This window comes from Aythya marila (genome assembly GCF_965140915.1).
Source record: "Aythya marila genome assembly, contig: HAP1_HAP1_SCAFFOLD_165, whole genome shotgun sequence".
Lineage (NCBI taxonomy): Eukaryota > Metazoa > Chordata > Aves > Anseriformes > Anatidae > Aythya > Aythya marila.
This window is the reverse complement of record NW_028136611.1, coordinates 260,319-281,330: the sequence shown is the minus strand read 5'-3', so window position 1 is coordinate 281,330 and position 21,012 is coordinate 260,319. Positions and strand designations below refer to the sequence as shown.

The 21,012-nt window shown below is 47.3% G+C and overlaps 1 protein-coding gene across 1 annotated transcript in view; it reads right to left on the bottom strand.

Annotated features, from left to right (window-relative positions):
* Positions 1-21,012, bottom strand: part of LOC309891707 (ATPase family AAA domain-containing protein 2-like) — a gene marked incomplete at both ends in the record, with an annotated part of 163,000 nt that overhangs the window by 101,031 nt on the left and 40,957 nt on the right. The window contains 2 exons of the mRNA XM_082786045.1: positions 1-103; positions 333-455. Of these exons, the coding sequence (XP_082642171.1) occupies positions 1-103; positions 333-455 (226 nt within the window). The remainder of the gene's footprint in view (positions 104-332; positions 456-21,012) is intronic.

Sequence of the window (21,012 nt, the reverse complement as noted above, 5' to 3'; positions counted from 1 at the left end):
CGCATTATCTATTTGCATTGCATCTCCCTGACTTCCTCCAGCTTTCTTTTGATCCCTCTGAACTCTCTTTAGGTCCCGTTTCTGACGTTTCACTCGAAAAGTCCTGATTTGAATTAAGGAGAAGTTATAGGGCTTCTTTTTCTTTAAGATGCAGCTCGAAGATTTTTGTTTTTCATAATAATGCCAAGCAAATGTAGAAGACATTAATTAATATATTAGAAGACCTAATTAATTGACATAAACTTACACAGTTACATTTAGATAAACTTAAACATGGCTAAATATTCATTTGAAGGAGATTCATCCCTCCCCTATTCTCTAACGACAGCAACCTTCTTGGAGATGTGCTCTCGCCGTCCTCACTGCTCTCACCACCCTCCTCCGTATCACACGTGCTAAGCAAGGGAGATGAGCAAGAGGGTGTAGAATCACTGATGTCATCTGCACGTCTCCGTCTGCAAGCAAGCATATAAACCAGAAAGTTAAAAAGAAAATAGAGCAGATACTAAGTAACACCAAAAATTAAGGGAATTCTATCTCAAAATTGCCTCTGAGATCTATTTTCCAGTCCACTGTACTCCTTAGGAATCTGATTTCAAAGGCCATGACACGATTTTCCTCGTGACAACTGTCTGCTTTCAAGAATGCTCAACAAAATATCTGGCAATCAACAGCATTCTCTACGCACTAACTGCTTACAGAATCCAAAAAGCCTTTATCATTACTAAGGCAATTTATGATTTCATTTAGATCTTTTATTGTTTAAGGTTAACTGCATATAGAAACATTAGTTGATTCCAAACAGAAACTAGAGTCAGTATTTGAGTGATAACTTTTTTTTTTTTTAAAATCTAACAAAACTTCCATAAAGCCTCTCCCTCTAAATCGAATAAAATTATTTTCGGTTTTAAGAAAATCCTTTGTATCCTTCAAGATTAAATAGTCTGACTAAGATTTTTAAGGGGGGATTCCGGCTTCAGTTCCAGAACCAAAGAATTTCAGTTACAGAAACTCAGACACTACCTCCATAATCATCTTATCAGCGACCCACAAATATTGGATTTAAAAAAGAAACCAACTTAAAAGTATCCACCTCCTCCCCTCCAAATAGTTCTTTCCTCTCTATCCTCAGACTACCAAAGTACTGATCATAAACTTACTCTGTAATTACCACTAAACTGAAAACCCTTTGAAGCATTATGCAGTAAAGAGACTGACAGCTCTACGGATAAGTAAGAGCTATCACTAGCCATACACCAACCTGGCACGTCTTCTATATTTTTGTGACCCAGCATTTTCAAGTGACTCTTTCTGTCTGACAGAACGCGGATGGCCCGAGTTAGTCCTCTCTCGATCTCTTTGTCTTACTGAAAGGAAAGAATTTAGAATAATGATACAGATACATTTAAGAGAGGAGGATATCAAAAGAAAAAGAAAATGCCACGTGTTTCACTCATCCCTAATTCCAGAAGAATTTTTAACTGTTTTTGCTTTTCATCAGTGCATGGTACAAGTGGAAAACTACGCCCTGTTTAAAGGTGAACTGAAAATCACAAGAGCAAGACCATTAAGTGTGATTAATTACTGTTATAGCAAGGATACATAGCACTAAGTACGCCAAACAGCAAAGAAAGACAATGTGCACAGGACACACGTGTCTGATAAAAACAGGGAAGTTCATGTGCAGAATGAAGGTACAGAACTGAAATAGAACTGTGTGCGCAAACACGTCTTTGCATTCAAAAATTCTATCTCACTTATGTGCAAGAAATAAGGTTTTAAGAGAAACTGTGCGTTCAACCTACTTTCCATAGGAGCTTGGTAGCGGTCAACAGGTTTACTCTGTCGAAGGTTGTAACGCCTTGGAACATCTTCACCACCATTTTCTTTGTTCTCACTTCCTCTTGATGTTTGTACTGTACCACAAAATGACACCGAATCATTAAGTACTTTTGCAAATTATATGAAATCCAAAATGCATTACACAGATGCCTGTCAGTTTTAGTATTAGCATTATTTTAATGACACAGTGGATCCTGCAAAACCTTAAGATGAATTTATGCAAGTCACGTTTCAGAAATCACAAATCCTAGCAGATGAGCATGCATCTGGACATTGTTCTGTGCTCTCTGAAACTGCTGATGGACTTGTCGTCAGCCTCAGTGTTTAACAACAGGCAAAATTCTGTCATATTGCTTAGCTAAGATGCAGATCTTCTGAAAACAGCTATTTCAGAAAGTCACTTCTTAGTTTGAGAAAGTATTTAATGGAAAGGGTTTTAATAATCTGCAGTGCTAAGACTAAGCATAGTAATCTAAGTCCAAGTCTAGCTCTGCCACAAATTCTGTGAGCAATAATGGGCCAGACACAGGCTTGAAGCTCACCAATGAGAAAATGCCAAATGCACATAAGCTTAGGCCATTAGCTTCTGTCAAGTAACCTGAAGTTGTTTCCTGAAAGATGGTAAAAAACGCAAGAACCAGAGTGCAATCATCTACTGGGTTCTGGTGAATATCCTCTCACGTTAACAGCAGGACACCGAGGAAGGAACGTACATACTCCGTTCACCTACCTGTTTGCCACAAGGACTTATCTTTTTTTCTTGGAAAGCACTGCCCTCTCTGGTTTTTATTTTTTAACCCCAAAGGTTGCATTGCTTTCTGGATGCGAGGTAGGTGCCATGGGGTATACAGACAGCACACGGAAAACTGAGCGATCAGGAAATGAGTTTGTGATCACTATCATCTCCAGTCCTTGGTGTTCCAACACTTCTATCACAAAAGCATGAATTTCTCTGCTTTATTGCTCCTCTAACCCTTTCCTTTGTTCCAGTAACTTCCTTTATAACAACACTGACACTTTCCTCACTCTTTTCTGGCGTATTTTTCATTATAAAAGTATAGTCTACCTCTTTCCTGATTTAAAATTGTAGTTTGCATTTTGATCATCAATTAATTGCCCCGGGCTCATTTCCCATTCAACGTGCTATTTAAAATTCCTCTCTACAAGTCTCTACTGCGCAGCTCCCTGAAACCCACACACTTTAACCAAGCTTCTCCCTCTAGACTGACGCCCGCCTTGTATTCAAGCTACTCTTAAGACTTTGAGCTAATGTTTTCCTAACTAAACCTCCAAAGGAGTCAACTCTGCTTCTCCCTTACTAGTCCATGGCCCAGCCATTCTTCCTCTGAAGAACTTCCCTCGGGTTCCCACCTGCCACTGTGCATCTCTCTGCTCCTCTGGGCCTCTGAAGGGAGGAGCAAAGTATTTTCTGGGGCTCAGCCTCCTCTCACTGTCTCTTTGAGCTCCTTTGCAGGTGTGCAGCTGAGCTCTATCACATAATCTAACTCATCAGCTATCTACTGCAACACCCTTTTCGGTCCTTAAGTACACTCTTGCCCTCTTCTGATCTGTTTAGAAAGCTCCTACGAGGATGATCTAATTTACTGCCTTAATCACAACTAACATTCTTCTTAAAAAGTGTAAGTTTTCCCATCACTTCCAAGTTCATATGGTCTTTCGTGGCTTAACCTCATTCCACAAGACCTTGTCCGGGGAGAGGAGAAAAAAAATAATAGAAAAAAACCCTAGGGGTCAGCCTTGTCGAGGGAAATTGACAATTCCCGTCTGTTACTATTGCAACAAGAAGAGACACGTTCAGAGGAAATATCATTAGCGGGAACAAGATGAGAAAATATTCAAAGAAGAATAGGGGTGTCAGGGGCTATATCTTCTGGGGACTTCAACATCAACAGAGCTGTTGATAAAACTATTAATTGGTCCCCATAAAGAGGAAGTCTTATTTTCAGTAGACACAGGGGCTGAAAAATCCACTATTCAAAAACTTCCAAAAGGAATAGAAGAAGGGAAGAGTTGCATGTCTGTAATAGGGGCAAAAGGAGAGCCCTTTAAGGTACCTGTTTTGAAAGATGTAGAAACAGAAATAGATAAAAAAATCTGTCTTAATGATTTACTTTTGCTCGCTGAAGCGGAGTACAATTTACTAGGAAGGGATTTGATTTTAAAATTAAACTTAAGCATTCAAAGCCAAGGGGATAAATTGCAGATTAAATTATACACTTTGACACAAAAAGACGAAGAATTCATTAACCCTTCAGTGTGCTATAAGGAAGGGGAAATTGGAAAAATAGAAATGGACCCCATAAATGTTCAAATAATGGATCCACATCGTCCAATTAGAATTAAACAATACCCTATACCAATGGAGGGTCGAAAAGGATTAAAACCCATAGACTTCTGGAAAAAGGAACTCTAGAACCGTGTATGTCACCTCATAATACACCCATCCTCCCTGTAAAGAAATCGGATGGGTCATACAGGACCTGCGAGCTGTAAATCAGCGAACAGTCACTAAATTCCTTGTGGTGGCAAAACCTTATACTTTACTAAGTCATATCTCTCCCAAACATACTTGGTATAGCGTAATAGATCTGAAAGATGCCTTTTGGGCCTGCCCTCTGGATGAAAAATCCAGATTATTTTGCTTTTGAGTGGGAGGACCCTGAAACGGGATGGAAACAACAATTAAGGTGGACCGTGCTACCACAGGGGTTTACAGAGTCACCAAATCTATTTGGACCAACTTTAGAAAAAGTTTTACAAGATTTTGCATTACCCAGGGAGGTAAAATTATTGCAGTATGTGGATGATCTATTAGTAGCAGGAGAAACTGAAGAGGGAACCCGAGAAGCTCCTATTAAATTGTTCAGTTTCCTGGGAGAAAAGGGATTCAAGGTGTCTCGATCAAAATTACAATTTGTGGAACAGGAAGTAAAATACTTAGGACATTGGTTAAGTAAGGGAAAAAAGAAGTTAGATCCTGACAGGGTATCTGGGATCCTATCCTTAAGACCCCCACAAACTAAAAAGGAAATCCAGCAAATACTGGGATTATTAGGATACTGTAGACCATGGCTTGAAAGCTACAGTGAAAAAGTTAAATTCTTATATGAGAAATTAAGAACCAACTTAAGTGGTCTGCAGAAGATAATCAACAATTTGAAGAAATAAAAGAGGCATTAATACAAGCACCTGTGTTGAGCCTTCTGGATCTGGAAAAACCTTTTTATCCCTTTGTGAACACATCAAACCAGGCGGCATATGGAGTTCGTACTCAAGACTGGGCAGGAATTAAGAAACCCATGGGGTATTGTTCTAAGTTACTTGGTCCAGTAAGTAGAGGGTGGCCTGCTTGTCTCCAAGCTTTGGTCGCTACGGCATTATTAATAGAGGAAGTTAGAAAGATCACTTGTAATGCTCCCTTAAAAGTGTATACTCCACACAACGTCAGAAGTGTCTTACAACAGAAAGCAGAGAAATGGTTAACAGACAGCCAGATCCTAAAGTATGAAGCTATACTAATTGACTCCCCTGACTTAGAACTAAGGGTAAGCTCTGCTCAGAGTCCAGCACAATTTTTGTTCGGAAAACCATCAGAGGAATTACAACATAACTGTTTAGAGGTAATTGAGACCCAGACTAAAGGAAGACCCGATTTAAGAGATACTGAATTAGAGAAGGGAGAAGCACTGTTCATAGATGGCTCCTCCTGAGTAGTGGAGGGAAAAAGAAAATCAGGATATGCAATAATTAATAAGCACCTGGAACCTGTGGAATCAGGACCCTTGAGTCTATCATGGTCAGCTCAGGCTCGTGAGCTGTATGTCCTATATAGGGCCATGGAACTATTAAAGGGGAAAAGTGGAACTATATATACAGATTCTAAATATGCATATGGGGTGGTTCATACCTTCGGAAGAATTTGTGAAGAAAGAGGTTTCGTTAATACTCAAGGGAGGAATCTTATACATCAAGAATTAATAATAAAAAATTTAAGGGCATTAAGAGAACCAAAAGAAATAGCAGTGGTACATGTAAAAGGACACCAAAGAGGATTAGATTACCACACCAGAGGGAACAATCTAGCAGATAAAGAAGCTCAGGAAGCAGCCTTGAGAACTCAGGCTGCTAAAATTAATACAGTACAGGAGGAAGAAAGACGAGAGGGAGAAGAAAAAAAGTTTACTCCTGAAGAACAGACAAAACTGGAAAAAACAGGTGCTAGATTAGAACAAGGAAAATGGACATTGCCAGACGGGCGAGAGATATTACCACAAGCTTATGCAAGGCAAAGATTGGAATGTTTGCATACACAAACACATTGGGGTACAAAAGCATTAAGTAATCACTTACTTCAACAATTTGGTTGCATAGGGGTTTTTGAAATAGCAAAGCAAATCACACAAGGTTGTTTAACTTGTCAGAAGATAAATAAGAAAGTGTTTTGACAAGCAGCCGCGGGAGGAAGAAAAACAGCTTATAGGCCTTTTGAGAAAGTACAAGTTGATTTCACTGAATTGCCCAAGGTAGGGAGGATAACGTATTTATTGGTAACAGTAGATCATTTAATACAATGGGTAGAAGCTTATCCCGTAGCACCAGCTACGGCACAAATGGTGGCAAAAAATTTATTAGAACACCTGATACCTAGATATGGGATAATCCAGTACATTGATTCTGATCAGGGCACACACTTTACTTCTAAAATAATAAGATTATTGTGTCAATCATTAGGTATTCCATGGGAATATCATACTCCATGGCACCCACAAAGCTCAGGAAAAGTAGAGAGAATGAATCAAACAATGAAACAACAATTGGCTAAATTAATGATTGAGACACAAATGCCCTGGACAAAATGCTTACCATTGGCACTTCTAAACATAAGAACTAAACCACACAGTGAGACTGGATTATCACCATATGAAATGTTATATGGTATGCCTTATTCACAGGGAATGCCTCTGGGAAACAATGTAGTTGAGGATTGTAGTATCCAGAAATATGCAATTACTATTGGGAAAAGATTGCAAGAGCTAAGAGAAATTGGAAGAATGGCTCAGACACCACCTTTAGGGTTTGCTATTCATCAAATACAACCAGGGGACAAGGTCTTAATAAAAACTTGGAGGGAAGAATCATTGCACGCCCGGTGGAAGGGACCATACCTTGTTTTACTTACCACTGAAACAGCTGTGAGAACAGCAGAAAGGGGTTGGACCCATGCATCTAGAGTAAAAGGACCAATAAATACCCAAACTTGGAGGGTTGAGTCTGCTCCTGGGGAACTGAAATTAAAGCTAAAAAAGAACTAATGTGCTGGCAATAAGGCTCTGCATAAATTAAGAATGCCAGAAGAAGGGGACAAGCCTGAAGGGAAGAAAGGGAGAAGGCAAGACCGGGGCAGGACCCTCCACTGCGGTGTGTATAGTCTACCAAGGGAGGCAACCCCTACGGGTATTGACTGCCGAGTGGGAGGGCCTCAACCGGACTTCGCCCACACTAAAGCCAGGTTGTCCCAGGAAAAAGAAACAAACAAGCAAACAAAAATATATTTATATAATAAATACGATTATTATTATTATTTTTTAACCTATTGTAATTAGTTTTCCAGGAGCTGGATCACCCTCAAAGGCTGAACAGTAACCCAAGCTCAAATAGATCCTGGAAGTGGGCCCAACCCCTTGATTGGAGGCATTTCTCACACCCCCACGATAACCCCTGGATGACGCAGAAGGATGTTATACTTCCTGGTACTATTTTTACAGGGGCAATTAAGCCATGGGAATAACTTGTTCATTCTGGGGGAAGAAGTGGCCAAGGCTTTTAACCTTAGCAATTGCTGGGTTTGTGGGGGACCACAGGGAACTGAAAGTTGGCCCTGGGTAGCTGGCCCGGTTGAACCTAAGTGGTGGGTTAGTAATTTGAGTGAAGTTCATAATGGTACACAATTCTGGAAAGAGGAAGAAGGCCCATGGCAATTGCACTTGTCAGAGCAGGGTATATACTGTTTAACCAGAACAGGAACAGTAAAGGTGGGAAAAAGCTTTTGTAAATGGACTCTATCTCCCGGATATGATTGTACTGATCCTGAATGTGGACCTATAAACTGTACATCAAGTAAAGGAAAATGGAACGCTACACATGTCCAGCTGAAAAATGGGACTTGGCTGAAATGCTCATATAAGAAATTTTTTGGACCTGGATGCGAAGCCATGGCAAGAGCACAATCAAAGGGACAATTTGACGTTCAAATCCCGAGTTGTCAGCGTGATAACACCACTAGGGAGCAGCATGTGGTAAGAGTCTACTGCTGGAGGTGGCAAGATGAGAATGGGACACAAGTGTTCTTTAAACATTTCTGGTCAGCTCGTGGTATGACAAGTCGTGAAGGAGAACTTAGTTGTAATTGTGAGTGGGAATCTAGTGCGGGAGCTTGGAGGTGTATATATACAAGTACTAATGGGGCAAACATTGTAACAGGACCACTTGGTAACGAAAACCCTTTGTATTTTCACACCCCAAGGAATAAAAGAGAACGGGACCGTCCTTTTCCAAATGGGACGTGGGCTCTAAAGGGACATTATTGGGTGTGTGGCAAACAGGCCTACAAAAGGCTACCAAAGGACTGGTCAGGAATATGCTACGTGGGGTACATAAGACCCTTGTTCTTTTTATTGTCACAAATACAAGGAAATCATTTAGGAATAAAATTATATGATGATCTGAATAGAGAAAAACGATCTATTGATGCTTCCTTAGCCGGAGGTAGTGCTCAACAACGGGGAGAAAATGAATGGCCCCCTGAAAGAATCATACAGTATTATGGACCAGCTACCTGGAACCCAAATGAGATAATATCTGGAGCCCGAGAACCTATTTATAATTTGAATCGAATAATTAGGTTGCAAGCTGTCCTCGAAATAATAACCGATCAAACAGCGACGGCTTTGGATCTTTTAGCTGATCAGTCCACCCAGATGAGGAATGCTATCTTTCCACATAGAATGGTTTTAGACTATTTACTAGCAGAAGAGGGGGGGGGTGTGGGGGAAACTAAATGATTCTAATTGTTGCTTACAAATTGACAATAATGGGAAAGTGGTTAAACAGATAACAAAAGAAATTAGAAATGAGCCCACGTCCCAGCACAAACTTGGAAGGGTATGGATAGGGATTTATTTTCATGGCTGCCTGGTGGACCATGGGTTAAAAGGATGTTATTTTTATTTTTATGTGGTGTAATGATGTTATTATTCATACCTTGTATGATACCTTGCTTTACATTATTGATACACCGGATAATAAATAGTATGTTTGTAATGACTTCATTAAAAAAGGAAGGGGATATGTCAGTTATGATGCTTAGGGCTGTGAATCAGCGAACCATAACCAAATTTCCAGTGGCAGCTAACCCATACACTTTATTAAACCACCTAACACCTCTGCATAAATGGTATAGTGTAATAGATTTGAAGGATGCTTTCTGGGGCTGCCCATTAAGTGAAGGGTCTTGGAATTACTTCGCCTTTGAATGGGAAGACCCCGAAACAGGAAGGCGACAACAGCTTAGATGGACTGTACTTCCTCAGGGATTTACTGAATCCCCACATTTATTTGGCCAAACCTCAGAAAAATTATTACAACTTTTTGAGGTAAAGGGGGAAGTGAAATTGTTGCAATATGTGGATGACCTATTAATAGCTGGGGAGACTGAAAAAGAGACACAGAGAACCACTATCAAATTACTTAATTTCTTAGGGAAAAAGGGTTGAAGGGCTCAAAATCTAAATTACAATTCGTGGAAAAAGAAGTAAGGTACTTAGGACATGGGCTTAGCCAAGGAAAGAAAAAATCGGATGCTGACAGGGTATCTGGGATTTTAGCCCTATCATCACCCAAAACGAAGAAGGAAGTGAGGCAACTGCTCGGGCTCTTGGGATATTGTAGACCCTGGATTGAAGGGTTTAGTGAAAAGGCAAAGTTTTTATATGAAAAATTGACTGGAGAAAAAATCAAGTGGAACGAGGAAGATGAGGAAAAGTTGAGGTTGATCAAGAAAACGTTAATAGAAGCTCCAGTGCTGAGCCTCCCAGATTTACAAATAAATAAAAGGGTCTTTGTAAATGTTTCTAACCAAACTGCATATGTTAGTTGCAATTTACAGCTAAGTCAAGAATGGGCAGGAATCAAGAAACCTGTGGGATATTGTTCCAAACTATTAGACCCTGTGAGGAGGGGGTGGCCAGTGTGCTTCCAGGCTATTGTGGCTACTGCCTTACTGATTGAGGAAGCTAGAAAAGTCACTTGTAGGGCACCTCTGAAGATATATACTCCACATAATGTTAGGGGAGTACTCCAGCAGAAGGCTGAAAAATGGTTAACTGATAGTAGGATGCTGAAGGATGAGGCCATCCTGATCGACTCCCCTGATTTAGAATGAAAAATAACTGCTGCACAGAGCCCTGCACCCCTGACCCCAACCCTAACCCGGATCTAACCCTAACCCCAACCCCTAACCCCAGTTTCCTAGAACTACATTTCCCGATATGCTCTGGGCACCAAACATGGCCTCCCGGATACCCAGTGCCGGAAAACTACGCCTACCAGCATTCCCCAGGCAGCTGGCCTGACCAATCACAGGCCGAGTGTTCGAGAAATACCTTTTACCAGCACTCACTGTAACCCAAGCACTTACCGGCCTTTCAAAAAAGCCACAAGCCCTAACACTAAAAATCCTTGAAACCCCTACAGGCATAACCCAAACTATTTACCACACTAAACCCCTGAAGTCCTATGCCTAAAAGCCCAAACCCAAACACTTAAGACGCTCAAAACCCAAACCCAAAACATTAGGATTCTCAAAGCCCTAAACAACAAAATTAGAACGCTTGAAGCCCTAACCCCAAAATTAAGACGCTCAAAACCCAAAGCCAACCCAAATCAGTAGGATGCTCAAAACCCTAACCCAAAAAATTAGGACACTCAAAACCCTAACCCTGGAGAACCTAACCTGAAAAAAAAAAAAAAAATCTTAAAACCCTGAATAACTGACCAAAAATAAAACCCTAGGACCCTAACACTAAAAAGCCTATCAACACTACAACCCAAAAAACTCTAAAACCCTAACACGATAACCCTGAAACCCTTAAAACGCTAACTGTTAAAACTCCAACCCAGTTATACACCAGTTACCTCCCTTAAGGGATATAGAGGAGCTCTCTCAGATATGGCAGTCCTACTTCTCATGCATGCAGCCGGAGGTCGGTCTCATTCTGGTGCTGATGGTGGTGGAAGCAGGGGCAACGGTGGTACTGCTAGAGATACCACAGCCACCGGAGGTGGATTGTTAGGATATGGAGATGGTAGGTTATCCAACGGCTCCCGTTTATTATCTTTTTCTTTTTCCTGTTCTTCAAATTTCTTATCTGCTTTTAGTGTAAATATTGAGGCTGGAAAAGGACATGAAGTCCTCCTGATCCATAATCCTGCATAATCGCTTTCTTCCTGGCAAAAAGGTTCCTTCGAATTAACATGTGTATTTCAGGCGTGACAAATCCAGTCTTCAAAGGATCGAAAAACAGACCGAAAGACGTGATCTTAAAGGCTCCTTTGGCCGTTCTATCACACAATACTGGACTGTTTTTTATTTACTTTTTCCTTTTCTGGGGCCTCTATCATTCCAATTTCTAACCGTTATTCCTAATGGACTTTCTGGTGGTGTGTCTGGTAATTTGCTCCCTTTCTTCTGGTCCCTGGTCTTCGATTTTGTCTGACCCATCTAGGAATTTTACTGTGGCAATTCCCACAGCCCTTGGTTACATTAGTAAGAGTGTCTTACAGAGGGTTTAAGATCTATCACGCACCCACAAATCCTATAGGAATCGCTTCGGTCCTTCACCGGCCAAGTCCCTCGCGGGAGATTGGAACCGCGGTTAGAAGACCTCCACAATCGCTTTGGAACTAAATTCCATCTCAGTCACACTCTTACACAGGCAACCAAATCCCACCCAACAGAACAGTATATGCTTTAAACGCTTACGACTACGTTGTCTTCATTTGGATCTTCACACGCAGAATTACAGGCAAAATAGAGTACTGCAACCAGCAAGGGAGCTGAAGAAAAATCACAACCTTTGCTTACCTTTATTCAGGTTCAAGATGCCATTAGTCCCGACCCGACTCGAACAGCAGCCACCACATGGTGGGGCGCCTCTCCTAGATCAAGTAAGAATTCAGGAACCAAAGCCCTCCCGGACGATCCCCCAGTTGTCATACACGACTGGGTCCCAAATTCGATTGCAATTACAGTTTACAATTTACTAAACAAAGAGAGGTACGCGGGCAGTTACTCGCAAACAGATATATTGTGCCAGCTGCCCTTCAGTAGCCCAGTGTCAGACCGGATGTCTTTGCCAAAACAGCCCGGACAATGTATTAGTACACCGATGCACTACCACATTAATCACTAACTGCCAGGCAGGACAGCTCCAGACCAAACACATACACACAGGCACACCACAAACACTACAAACAAAACACACAACACAATGCACAAGAAAAAGCGACCCCCAGAGGGAAGCCCTATGGCAACAGCAAGTCAGAACAGGTGCTCTGTAGCAGACCCAAGGAGAGACTCAAATATCATGACAGGAGACTGGAAGCAACTGCCAGAACTGGGATGATGGAGGCCTAAAAAGCCTGCCTTCAAGACAAGAGACCAGAAGGATGGGGAGTGAAAACCCCTGAAGAAGACACTTAGGAAATCAATTCCAAAGCAAGAGCTCCTGATGCGGCCCAGATGACTTCTTCAAGAGTGAGGATGGAAATAGATGTGATCTCAAACTGAATACAATGCACAAGACCTGAAACATATCTGCACTTCAAGCAGCGACTGCAAGACAAGTGCTCGCATCAGCCCTACGATGATGAAACAAGCATTTAGGAACTTCGGTGTGGCTACCAAGTTGCCCGTCTAATCTGTCCAATGGAAGAAGGAAATGCGGATATCAAGACCTGAGGAGCATGTAACATATGTTGATCATATCAAGAAACGTTTGATACAAAAAAGTATTACACACACAGAAGTGATTCCTTTAAACTCCCACTGCAAGATGAGAGGTGCTCAGCTCCCAATTGAACATCAGCATTATTCTGATGATGTCAAGTGTTCAGTACCCTCAGGATGGCTTCCCCAGGGCCTGCCAAACACCAAGAGCAACAGCACAGTACAGCACAGACAACACAGAACACAGATGACAAACTGGGACTGCCCTGCCTGGCATGTGTTCACACTGTACGTGACAGAACTCCCCACACATAATCTCTCTGCCTGACCTGATCGATCCTGAAAGGCCCCATCCAAAGCAATGACTTAGAAGCACAGACCCTCGCCCTATGGGTGCATTCACAACCCCAACTCAAACATAGCACTTGCCCCCCAACTTAGCTTGGGAATGCTGGGAGGCAGGTTCCATCTTCACCAAGGAACACAAACACTAGCCAGGACATTGCCTCAGGCACCAGGCTCTTCTTCACCTGCAGAAATAAAGTGCCATCAGGCACCAGCACACCAGCCAAATTTCTTCCAGTAGAACAACCTCCTCAGAAACAGTCGTAGTCAACTGACCTGCTCCGCTTCTGAAACCAGATAGATACCCTCTAGAAAACTCCCCACCTCCCTCTGCCAACCACTCCCCAACATACAATATTTGCCCCCGGACTTAATTCTCAGGGCTCAGAATCCACCATCAACGTGGACCACAAAGGCCAGCTAGGATGTTCCCAGTACCTTCTTCGTCCCTGCAAAAGAGGAGTCACCCAGAGGCGCACCAATAGACTACAACACCAAAAACAATACCTGTTTTCCACCTTTTCTCCACTCACCTTCCCGATCCAGGCTTAGCACTTCCATTCAGTGTGCCGAGCCAAAGTCATAGGGCTTAGACCAAGGAGAAAGAACAGACAAACGTGACGATCCACAAAACAGTCTTTCCCCACTCCTCTTCCTTCCTCCCCTACTGCAACAGCCAAGAAGCCCCAAAGCCACGTACCCCAACCCAGTACGACCGCTTCGCTCACCTAACATCTCAAGGAGATGCATCATGCTCCCTGCTCCTCTTGCGCCCTGAGCAGCTCCAGCATTTCAGGAACTGGAACTGCTGATGTCTGGCAGGTCTCAGAAATGTGGCAGGAGACGTACTCTGCTGTCGCAAGGCGCTTGCAAAGCCGGCCCGACAGGTGAAGCAGACTAACACAGTCCACCGAACAACTCGGGGACCCCACTGCTGTCCACTCACTCTCATGCTTCGTTCAAGTTTCCGTGCCTATGCCCTGGGCTACAAAAAATAGAGAGAGAAGGTCACATCCACGATGGACACACAAACAGTACAGCTCCTTGATAAGAACTCAAACACAGAGACCAGAGCTAGACAAATAAAAAAACCACCCTGAAGTCCACAAATGCCAGATGGCCATGAATGCATAGCAGCTCCAACAGGGCTAATCACAAACTTACACTTTGCAGATGAAGAAGGTGACCCTGCTCAGTCTCTTGGTAATACTGTACCAATGTGGTCAAGCCCCTTGTAGCATGTAATCAAGCTGGTTTTAGTCCTTTGTAGAGTTACACAAGTGGGTTGGTTCATCTAGAGATTCAAAAATAGCTCAAACACAGGAGCGTATGCCACCATCCCAAAAAACAGTGAGCCAGCAGCCTCTACTAAATATCCCTCTATTAAGTGAATTCCAAGCACTTAGAAATCCAGAAATCCATAGACTCCAGCCTGCCTAAAGAACCCTGCAACTGACTGAAGGAATCACCTGGGAAAGGGGAGGGGCAAAGCACAAGAAAGTAGAAAGAGGAGGAGCAGCAGCTGTGGTTTATTTACTTATTTATAAGGCTTAGCTCAACAGCATGCAGACTGCAGACAAGACAACTGGGGTGTTTCTAGAAGCAACAATCCCCATGCTTTTGCTACGGCTTTTAATATTAAAAGGACAATACCACCAAGCAAGTAACTGAAGCTTTTCCAGCTGGAATTAGCTCAAACTTTTATTTACATTTAAAGAAAACTCTAGGAGCAGAACAGATTATACACCAACAAAATCAATTCCATTCCATTCACAGGAAAAATCACTTACTTCAGTAGGCTATCTGAAAACCAAAGGCTATGCTGATGGGTCAAAACACGCTACAGGACACTGGGGCCAGGCCCTCCGCTGCATCAGCTTAAAACCCATCCCTACACTCACCAAGGTGCAACCCCAACCCAAACACAGATGCAGCATTTCAGCCTCAACAGTTTTGCAAACTGCTGGAAAGCAGGCTTCATCCTCAGCGAGGCGTGCTCAGGCTACACAGGACAGGGCTTCGGGCACCTCTTTGCCTACCAAAGACGACCGACATCAGGAACTGCCACACCAGACAACCTTTTTCCTACACAACACCTTTCTCAGGAACCACGCAGCATTCCAGTGACCTGCTTTCCTCCTACTCTAAAGGCTATCTCAGCCCACCTTGTCTGTGGCACCTCATAAACAGGAGAGAAAGCAATCGCAGGAGCAAAAGCCACAGCGCCCTCGGGACAGTTACTCTCATCCCCTCCTGTACCTCTGCCGCTTGCCTGCCCCACATGGCACATGCTTCCATCTGTTCTCTTTACCCACTTATAGCACCTCTAAAAGAGAAAGTGGAATTTTACTCGATTGGATGTAAGAAAATAACTGCAGTGACAACCGCACCCCAAAAATAACAGCTACCTCTGCTCATCACACCACTCACTCCAGAGGCACCTCGGGTCATGACGTCCTGGACTACATACTGAGTTTCAGCCTGAACAAAGGAAAACACAGTCACAAGATAATCATTCAGCTGCCAGCATTAGCACCCATCCCTCAACAACACAAAGGAACCCCATTTACAATATTATCATTTCAAAACAGCAGCCCCCTTGCCTCAGCACCTGGAAAGGGGATCAAGCCAGTCACTGAGTTGCCTACCAAGTGCTGGACAGTTCCAGAAGGAGCTCTTTCCTGTGACAGGTTCCTCCAAAGCTTTACACTCTACTGGGGACAGGAAAGAAATAAAAATAAGAATTTCAAAACCCCGTATCTGTAAGCTTTCAAGATTCGACAGACCTCCTCAAGCACACCGTTCAAGCGCTATGCGAGCAGCTGCTCGCAAGCAGCTCTACTCTCCTCCCCCCCAAATCTGCCAAACACCACAGAGATGACTGTGCCAGCTGCCCTTCAGTACATGCCCAGAGGCAGACCGGATGTCTTTGCCAAAACAGCCCGGACAATGTATTAGTACACCCATGGACATTAGCTACCATCACTAACTGCCAGGCAGGACAGCTCCAGACCAAACACATACACACAGGCACACCACAAACACTACAAACAAAACACACAACACAATGCACAAGAAAAAGCGACCCCCAGAGGGAAGCCCTATGGCAACAGCAAGTCAGAACAGGTGCTCTGTAGCAGACCCAAGGAGAGACTCAAATATCATGACAGGAGACTGGAAGCAACTGCCAGAACTGGGATGATGGAGGCCTAAAAAGCCTGCCTTCAAGACAAGAGACCAGAAGGATGGGGAGTGAAAACCCCTGAAGAAGACACTTAGGAAATCAATTCCAAAGCAAGAGCTCCTGATGCAGCCCAGATGACTTCTTCAAGAGTGAGGATGGAAATAGATGTGATCTCAAACAGAATACAATGCACAAGACCTGAAACATATCTGCACTTCAAGCAGCAACTGCAAGACAAGAAGTGCTTGGATCAGAGTCATGATGACAAAACAAGCATCGAGGCCCTTCAGCACCGCTATCAAGTTGCATGTCTAGTCAGTCCAGTGTAAAAAGCTAGGAGGATATCAAGACCCAAGAAGCACAGAACAGACATTGCAGAAGCAACACTACAGGACAGATGAACAGAAGGAAACTGTCATGCCTGGCACACGCACTCAAGCTACAAAATAATCCCGCTGCTTCTATTAGCCTGGTGACCCAGCCACAAGCAGCCTGAACGTGACCCAGCCTGAACTACCCTCACAGTGGCACCAAGTCTATTCAGCCAGCTGGCTCCACGCTGCTCTGACTCCCAGCTCCCATTAGCCACCCCAGATATGCAAATACCAGGTGCCCCCCAACTTAGCTCTCAGGTTGCTGGATGGTAAAGTTCCTCCACCTCAAGAAATGCACAAGCACCGATTGTCATCTTAGTCAAGTGCCAGGCTCATCATCAGCTGCAAAAACAGACTACCAGCATTCACTAGCACTCCAGCCATGATGCCCACCTTCTCCACAATGCTGACTACTTCTGATGTTACATATGATTGTGCTCATGTGTTCCTCTCCAAATCCAAACTCCAACAGTGCAGCCAGTATCATCCACACCACCTGGGAAAACAAAGGGATTAAATGATCGCTGCGTTCACAAGAAGTCACCCAATGGTGTTTTTTTGTTGTTGTTTGTGTGTGTTTTTCTTTTTTTTTTTTTTCTTGAAATCTGCTTTAGCTCAACAGCATGCAGACTGCAGACAAGAGAACTGGGGTGTTTCTAGAAGGAACAATCCCCATGCTTTTGGTGCAGCTTTGAATATTAAAAGGACAATACCGCCCCCAGCAAGTAAATGGAACTTGCTTAACTGGAAATAGCTCAAACATTTTTTTACGTAGAAAGAAACATCTAGGTGCAGAACAGATTATACGCCAAAGCAATCAAACACCAAACAATCTTTCCTTCACTTCGGATAAGGGATGACCAGGCCGACAACACTCACCTTCCCTCAGAGCTTCGTAACATGAAGATTTCCCTTCCCTGTCCACGACTGCACAAAGCACCTGCAAAGACAAGAGAAAAGCACACTCTGAGGCACCTCATAGCCACAGTGTACCTGCTGCAATACCTCTCTCTTCCCAGCTCTGTTACTTCAGCTGCTCACCAGCTCTAACTGAGATTCTTCGCTCACAGCGCCACTGCAAACTCTGCCCAGGCCACACAACACACCAAAAAGACATGCACACACACATGCCAAAAAGACATGCACACACAGCAGCCCTGGCAGGGGTAATCACAGACTTACCCTTTACGGATGAAAAAGGTGACTCTGATACAACTGTGCTCAGTCTCTTGGTAATGCTGCATCTACACTGTCAAGCCATATGTAGCATGTAATCAAGCGGGGGTAACTCTCCAGAGGACTAAAACAAGTGGTTTTATACCTCTAGAGATTAAAATATAGCTCAAAAACAGGAGCATATGCCACCATCCCAAAAAAAAAGTGAGCCAGCAGCCTCTACTAAATATCCCTCTATTTCAAGCACTTAGAAATCTAGAATTCCAAGCACTTAGAAATCCAGAAATCCATAGACTCCAGCCTGCCTAAAGAACCCTGCAACTGACTGAAGGAAAAACAAAGCACTGACCCCAAAGAGCAGCCCAGGCAGAGGGAGCTCTCTGATGCCATGCCTGGGGCTCATATACCTTCTGGCCCCGCCCAGCACCCAAACCAAACCAGCTGGGAAAGGGGAGGGGCAAAGCACAACAAAGTAGGAAGAGAGCAAGAAAAGCAGCTGTTGTTTTTTATTTCTTTTTTAAAATCAACTTTATCTCAAAAGCATGCAGAGAGCAGACAAGATATCTCTGGTGATTCTAGAAGCACGAATCCCCTTTTGCTTTTTCTGCAGGTTTTAATAAGGGATTTACAATATCACCAAGCTAGTAACTGAAACTTTCTCAACTAGAATTAGTTTAAACAGGCTCATCCCCATCAGTAAACGCAGAGAACCAGCATTCACTAGCATGCCAGCCCTAATACGCACCTACTCCACAACGCTGACTACTACTGATGGAACAAACAGTTGTGCAATACCTCTCTGTTCCCAGCTCCTTTACCTCACCTGCTCAACAGCTCCACCTGAGAAACGTGCCCGGGCGGCGCCGCGCCGCAACGTGCCCGGGCGGCGCCGCGCCGCAACGTGCCCGGGCGGCGCCGCGCCGCAACGTGCCCGGGCGGCGCCGCGCCGCAACGTGCCCGGGCGGCGCCGCGCCGCAACGTGCCCGGGCGGCGCCGCGCCGCAACGTGCCCGGGCGGCGCCGCGCCGCAACGTGCCCGGGCGGCGCCGCGCCGCAACGTGCCCGGGCGGCGCCGCGCCGCAACGTGCCCGGGCGGCGCCGCGCCAGCCCTATACGCACACTCCACAACGCTGACTACTACTGAAACAGTTGTGCACCTCCCTAGTGCCGGGCGGCGCCGCGCCGCAACGTGCCCGGGCGGCGCCGCGCCGCAACGTGCCCGGGCGGCGCCGCGCCGCAACGTGCCCGGGCGGCGCCGCGCCGCAACGTGCCCGGGCGGCGCCGCGCCGCAACGTGCCCGGCGGCGCCGCGCCGCAACGTGCCCGGGCGGCGCCGCGCCGCAACGTGCCCGGGCGGCGCCGCGCCGCAACGTGCCCGGGCGGCGCCGCGCCGCAACGTGCCCGGGCGGCGCCGCGCCGCAACGTGCCCGGGCGGCGCCGCGCCGCAACGTGCCCGGGCGGCGCCGCGCCGCAACGTGCCCGGGCGGCGCCGCGCCGCAACGTGCCCGGGCGGCGCCGCGCCGCAACGTGCCCGGGCGGCGCCGCGCCGCAACGTGCCCGGGCGGCGCCGCGCCGCAACGTGCCCGGGCGGCGCCGCGCCGCAACGTGCCCGGGCGGCGCCGCGCCGCAACGTGCCCGGGCGGCGCCGCGCCGCAACGTGCCCGGGCGGCGCCGCGCCGCAACGTGCCCGGGCGGCGCCGCGCCGCAACGTGCCCGGGCGGCGCCGCGCCGCAACGTGCCCGGGCGGCGCCGCGCCGCAACGTGCCCGGGCGGCGCCGCGCCGCAACGTGCCCGGGCGGCGCCGCGCCGCAACGTGCCCGGGCGGCGCCGCGCCGCAACGTGCCCGGGCGGCGCCGCGCCGCAACGTGCCCGGGCGGCGCCGCGCCGCAACGTGCCCGGGCGGCGCCGCGCCGCAACGTGCCCGGGCGGCGCCGCGCCGCAACGTGCCCGGGCGGCGCCGCGCCGCAACGTGCCCGGGCGGCGCCGCGCCGCAACGTGCCCGGGCGGCGCCGCGCCGCAACGTGCCCGGGCGGCGCCGCGCCGCAACGTGCCCGGGCGGCGCCGCGCCGCAACGTGCCCGGGCGGCGCCGCGCCGCAACGTGCCCGGGCGGCGCCGCGCCGCAACGTGCCCGGGCGGCGCCGCGCCGCAACGTGCCCGGGCGGCGCCGCGCCGCAACGTGCCCGGGCGGCGCCGCGCCGCAACGTGCCCGGGCGGCGCCGCGCCGCAACGTGCCCGGGCGGCGCCGCGCCGCAACGTGCCCGGGCGGCGCCGCGCCGCAACGTGCCCGGGCGGCGCCGCGCCGCAACGTGCCCGGGCGGCGCCGCGCCGCAACGTGCCCGGGCGGCGCCGCGCCGCAACGTGCCCGGGCGGCGCCGCGCCGCAACGTGCCCGGGCGGCGCCGCGCCGCAACGTGCCCGGGCGGCGCCGCGCCGCAACGTGCCCGGGCGGCGCCGCGCCGCAACGTGCCCGGGCGGCGCCGCGCCGCAACGTGCCCGGGCGGCGCCGCGCCGCAACGTGCCCGGGCGGCGCCGCGCCGCAACGTGCCCGGGCGGCGCCGCGCCGCAACGTGCCCGGGCGGCGCCGCGCCGCAACGTGCCCGGGCGGCGCCGCGCCGCAACGTGCCCGGGCGGCGCCGCGCCGCAACGTGCCCGGGCGGCGCCGCGCCGCAACGTGCCCGGGCGGCGCCGCGCCGCAACGTGCCCGGGCGGCGCCGCGCCGCAACGTGCCCGGGCGGCGCCGCGCCGCAACGTGCCCTGCTCACTCTCTAGGCACTACTGCACTTATGCGGTCAAGAAACTGTACCCCACGGTTTCCCAAAACCAACGTACCTGACAACCCCTCATAAAAGAACATCGAATATGTGAATTCCCAGCACTTAAAGCCTAGAAGGCTGCAAGATCTAAAGACTCAACCCACAAGCAAACCCACAAGCAAAAGATCCAAAAATATAACAAACTGTCCCTAGACCTGAAACAGACTACCCCTTACATGCCCACTGCTGCCTTTTTCATATACATGCTCACATAGGGAGCCTCCATGATACATTTCTCCTAAACCATGCTCCAT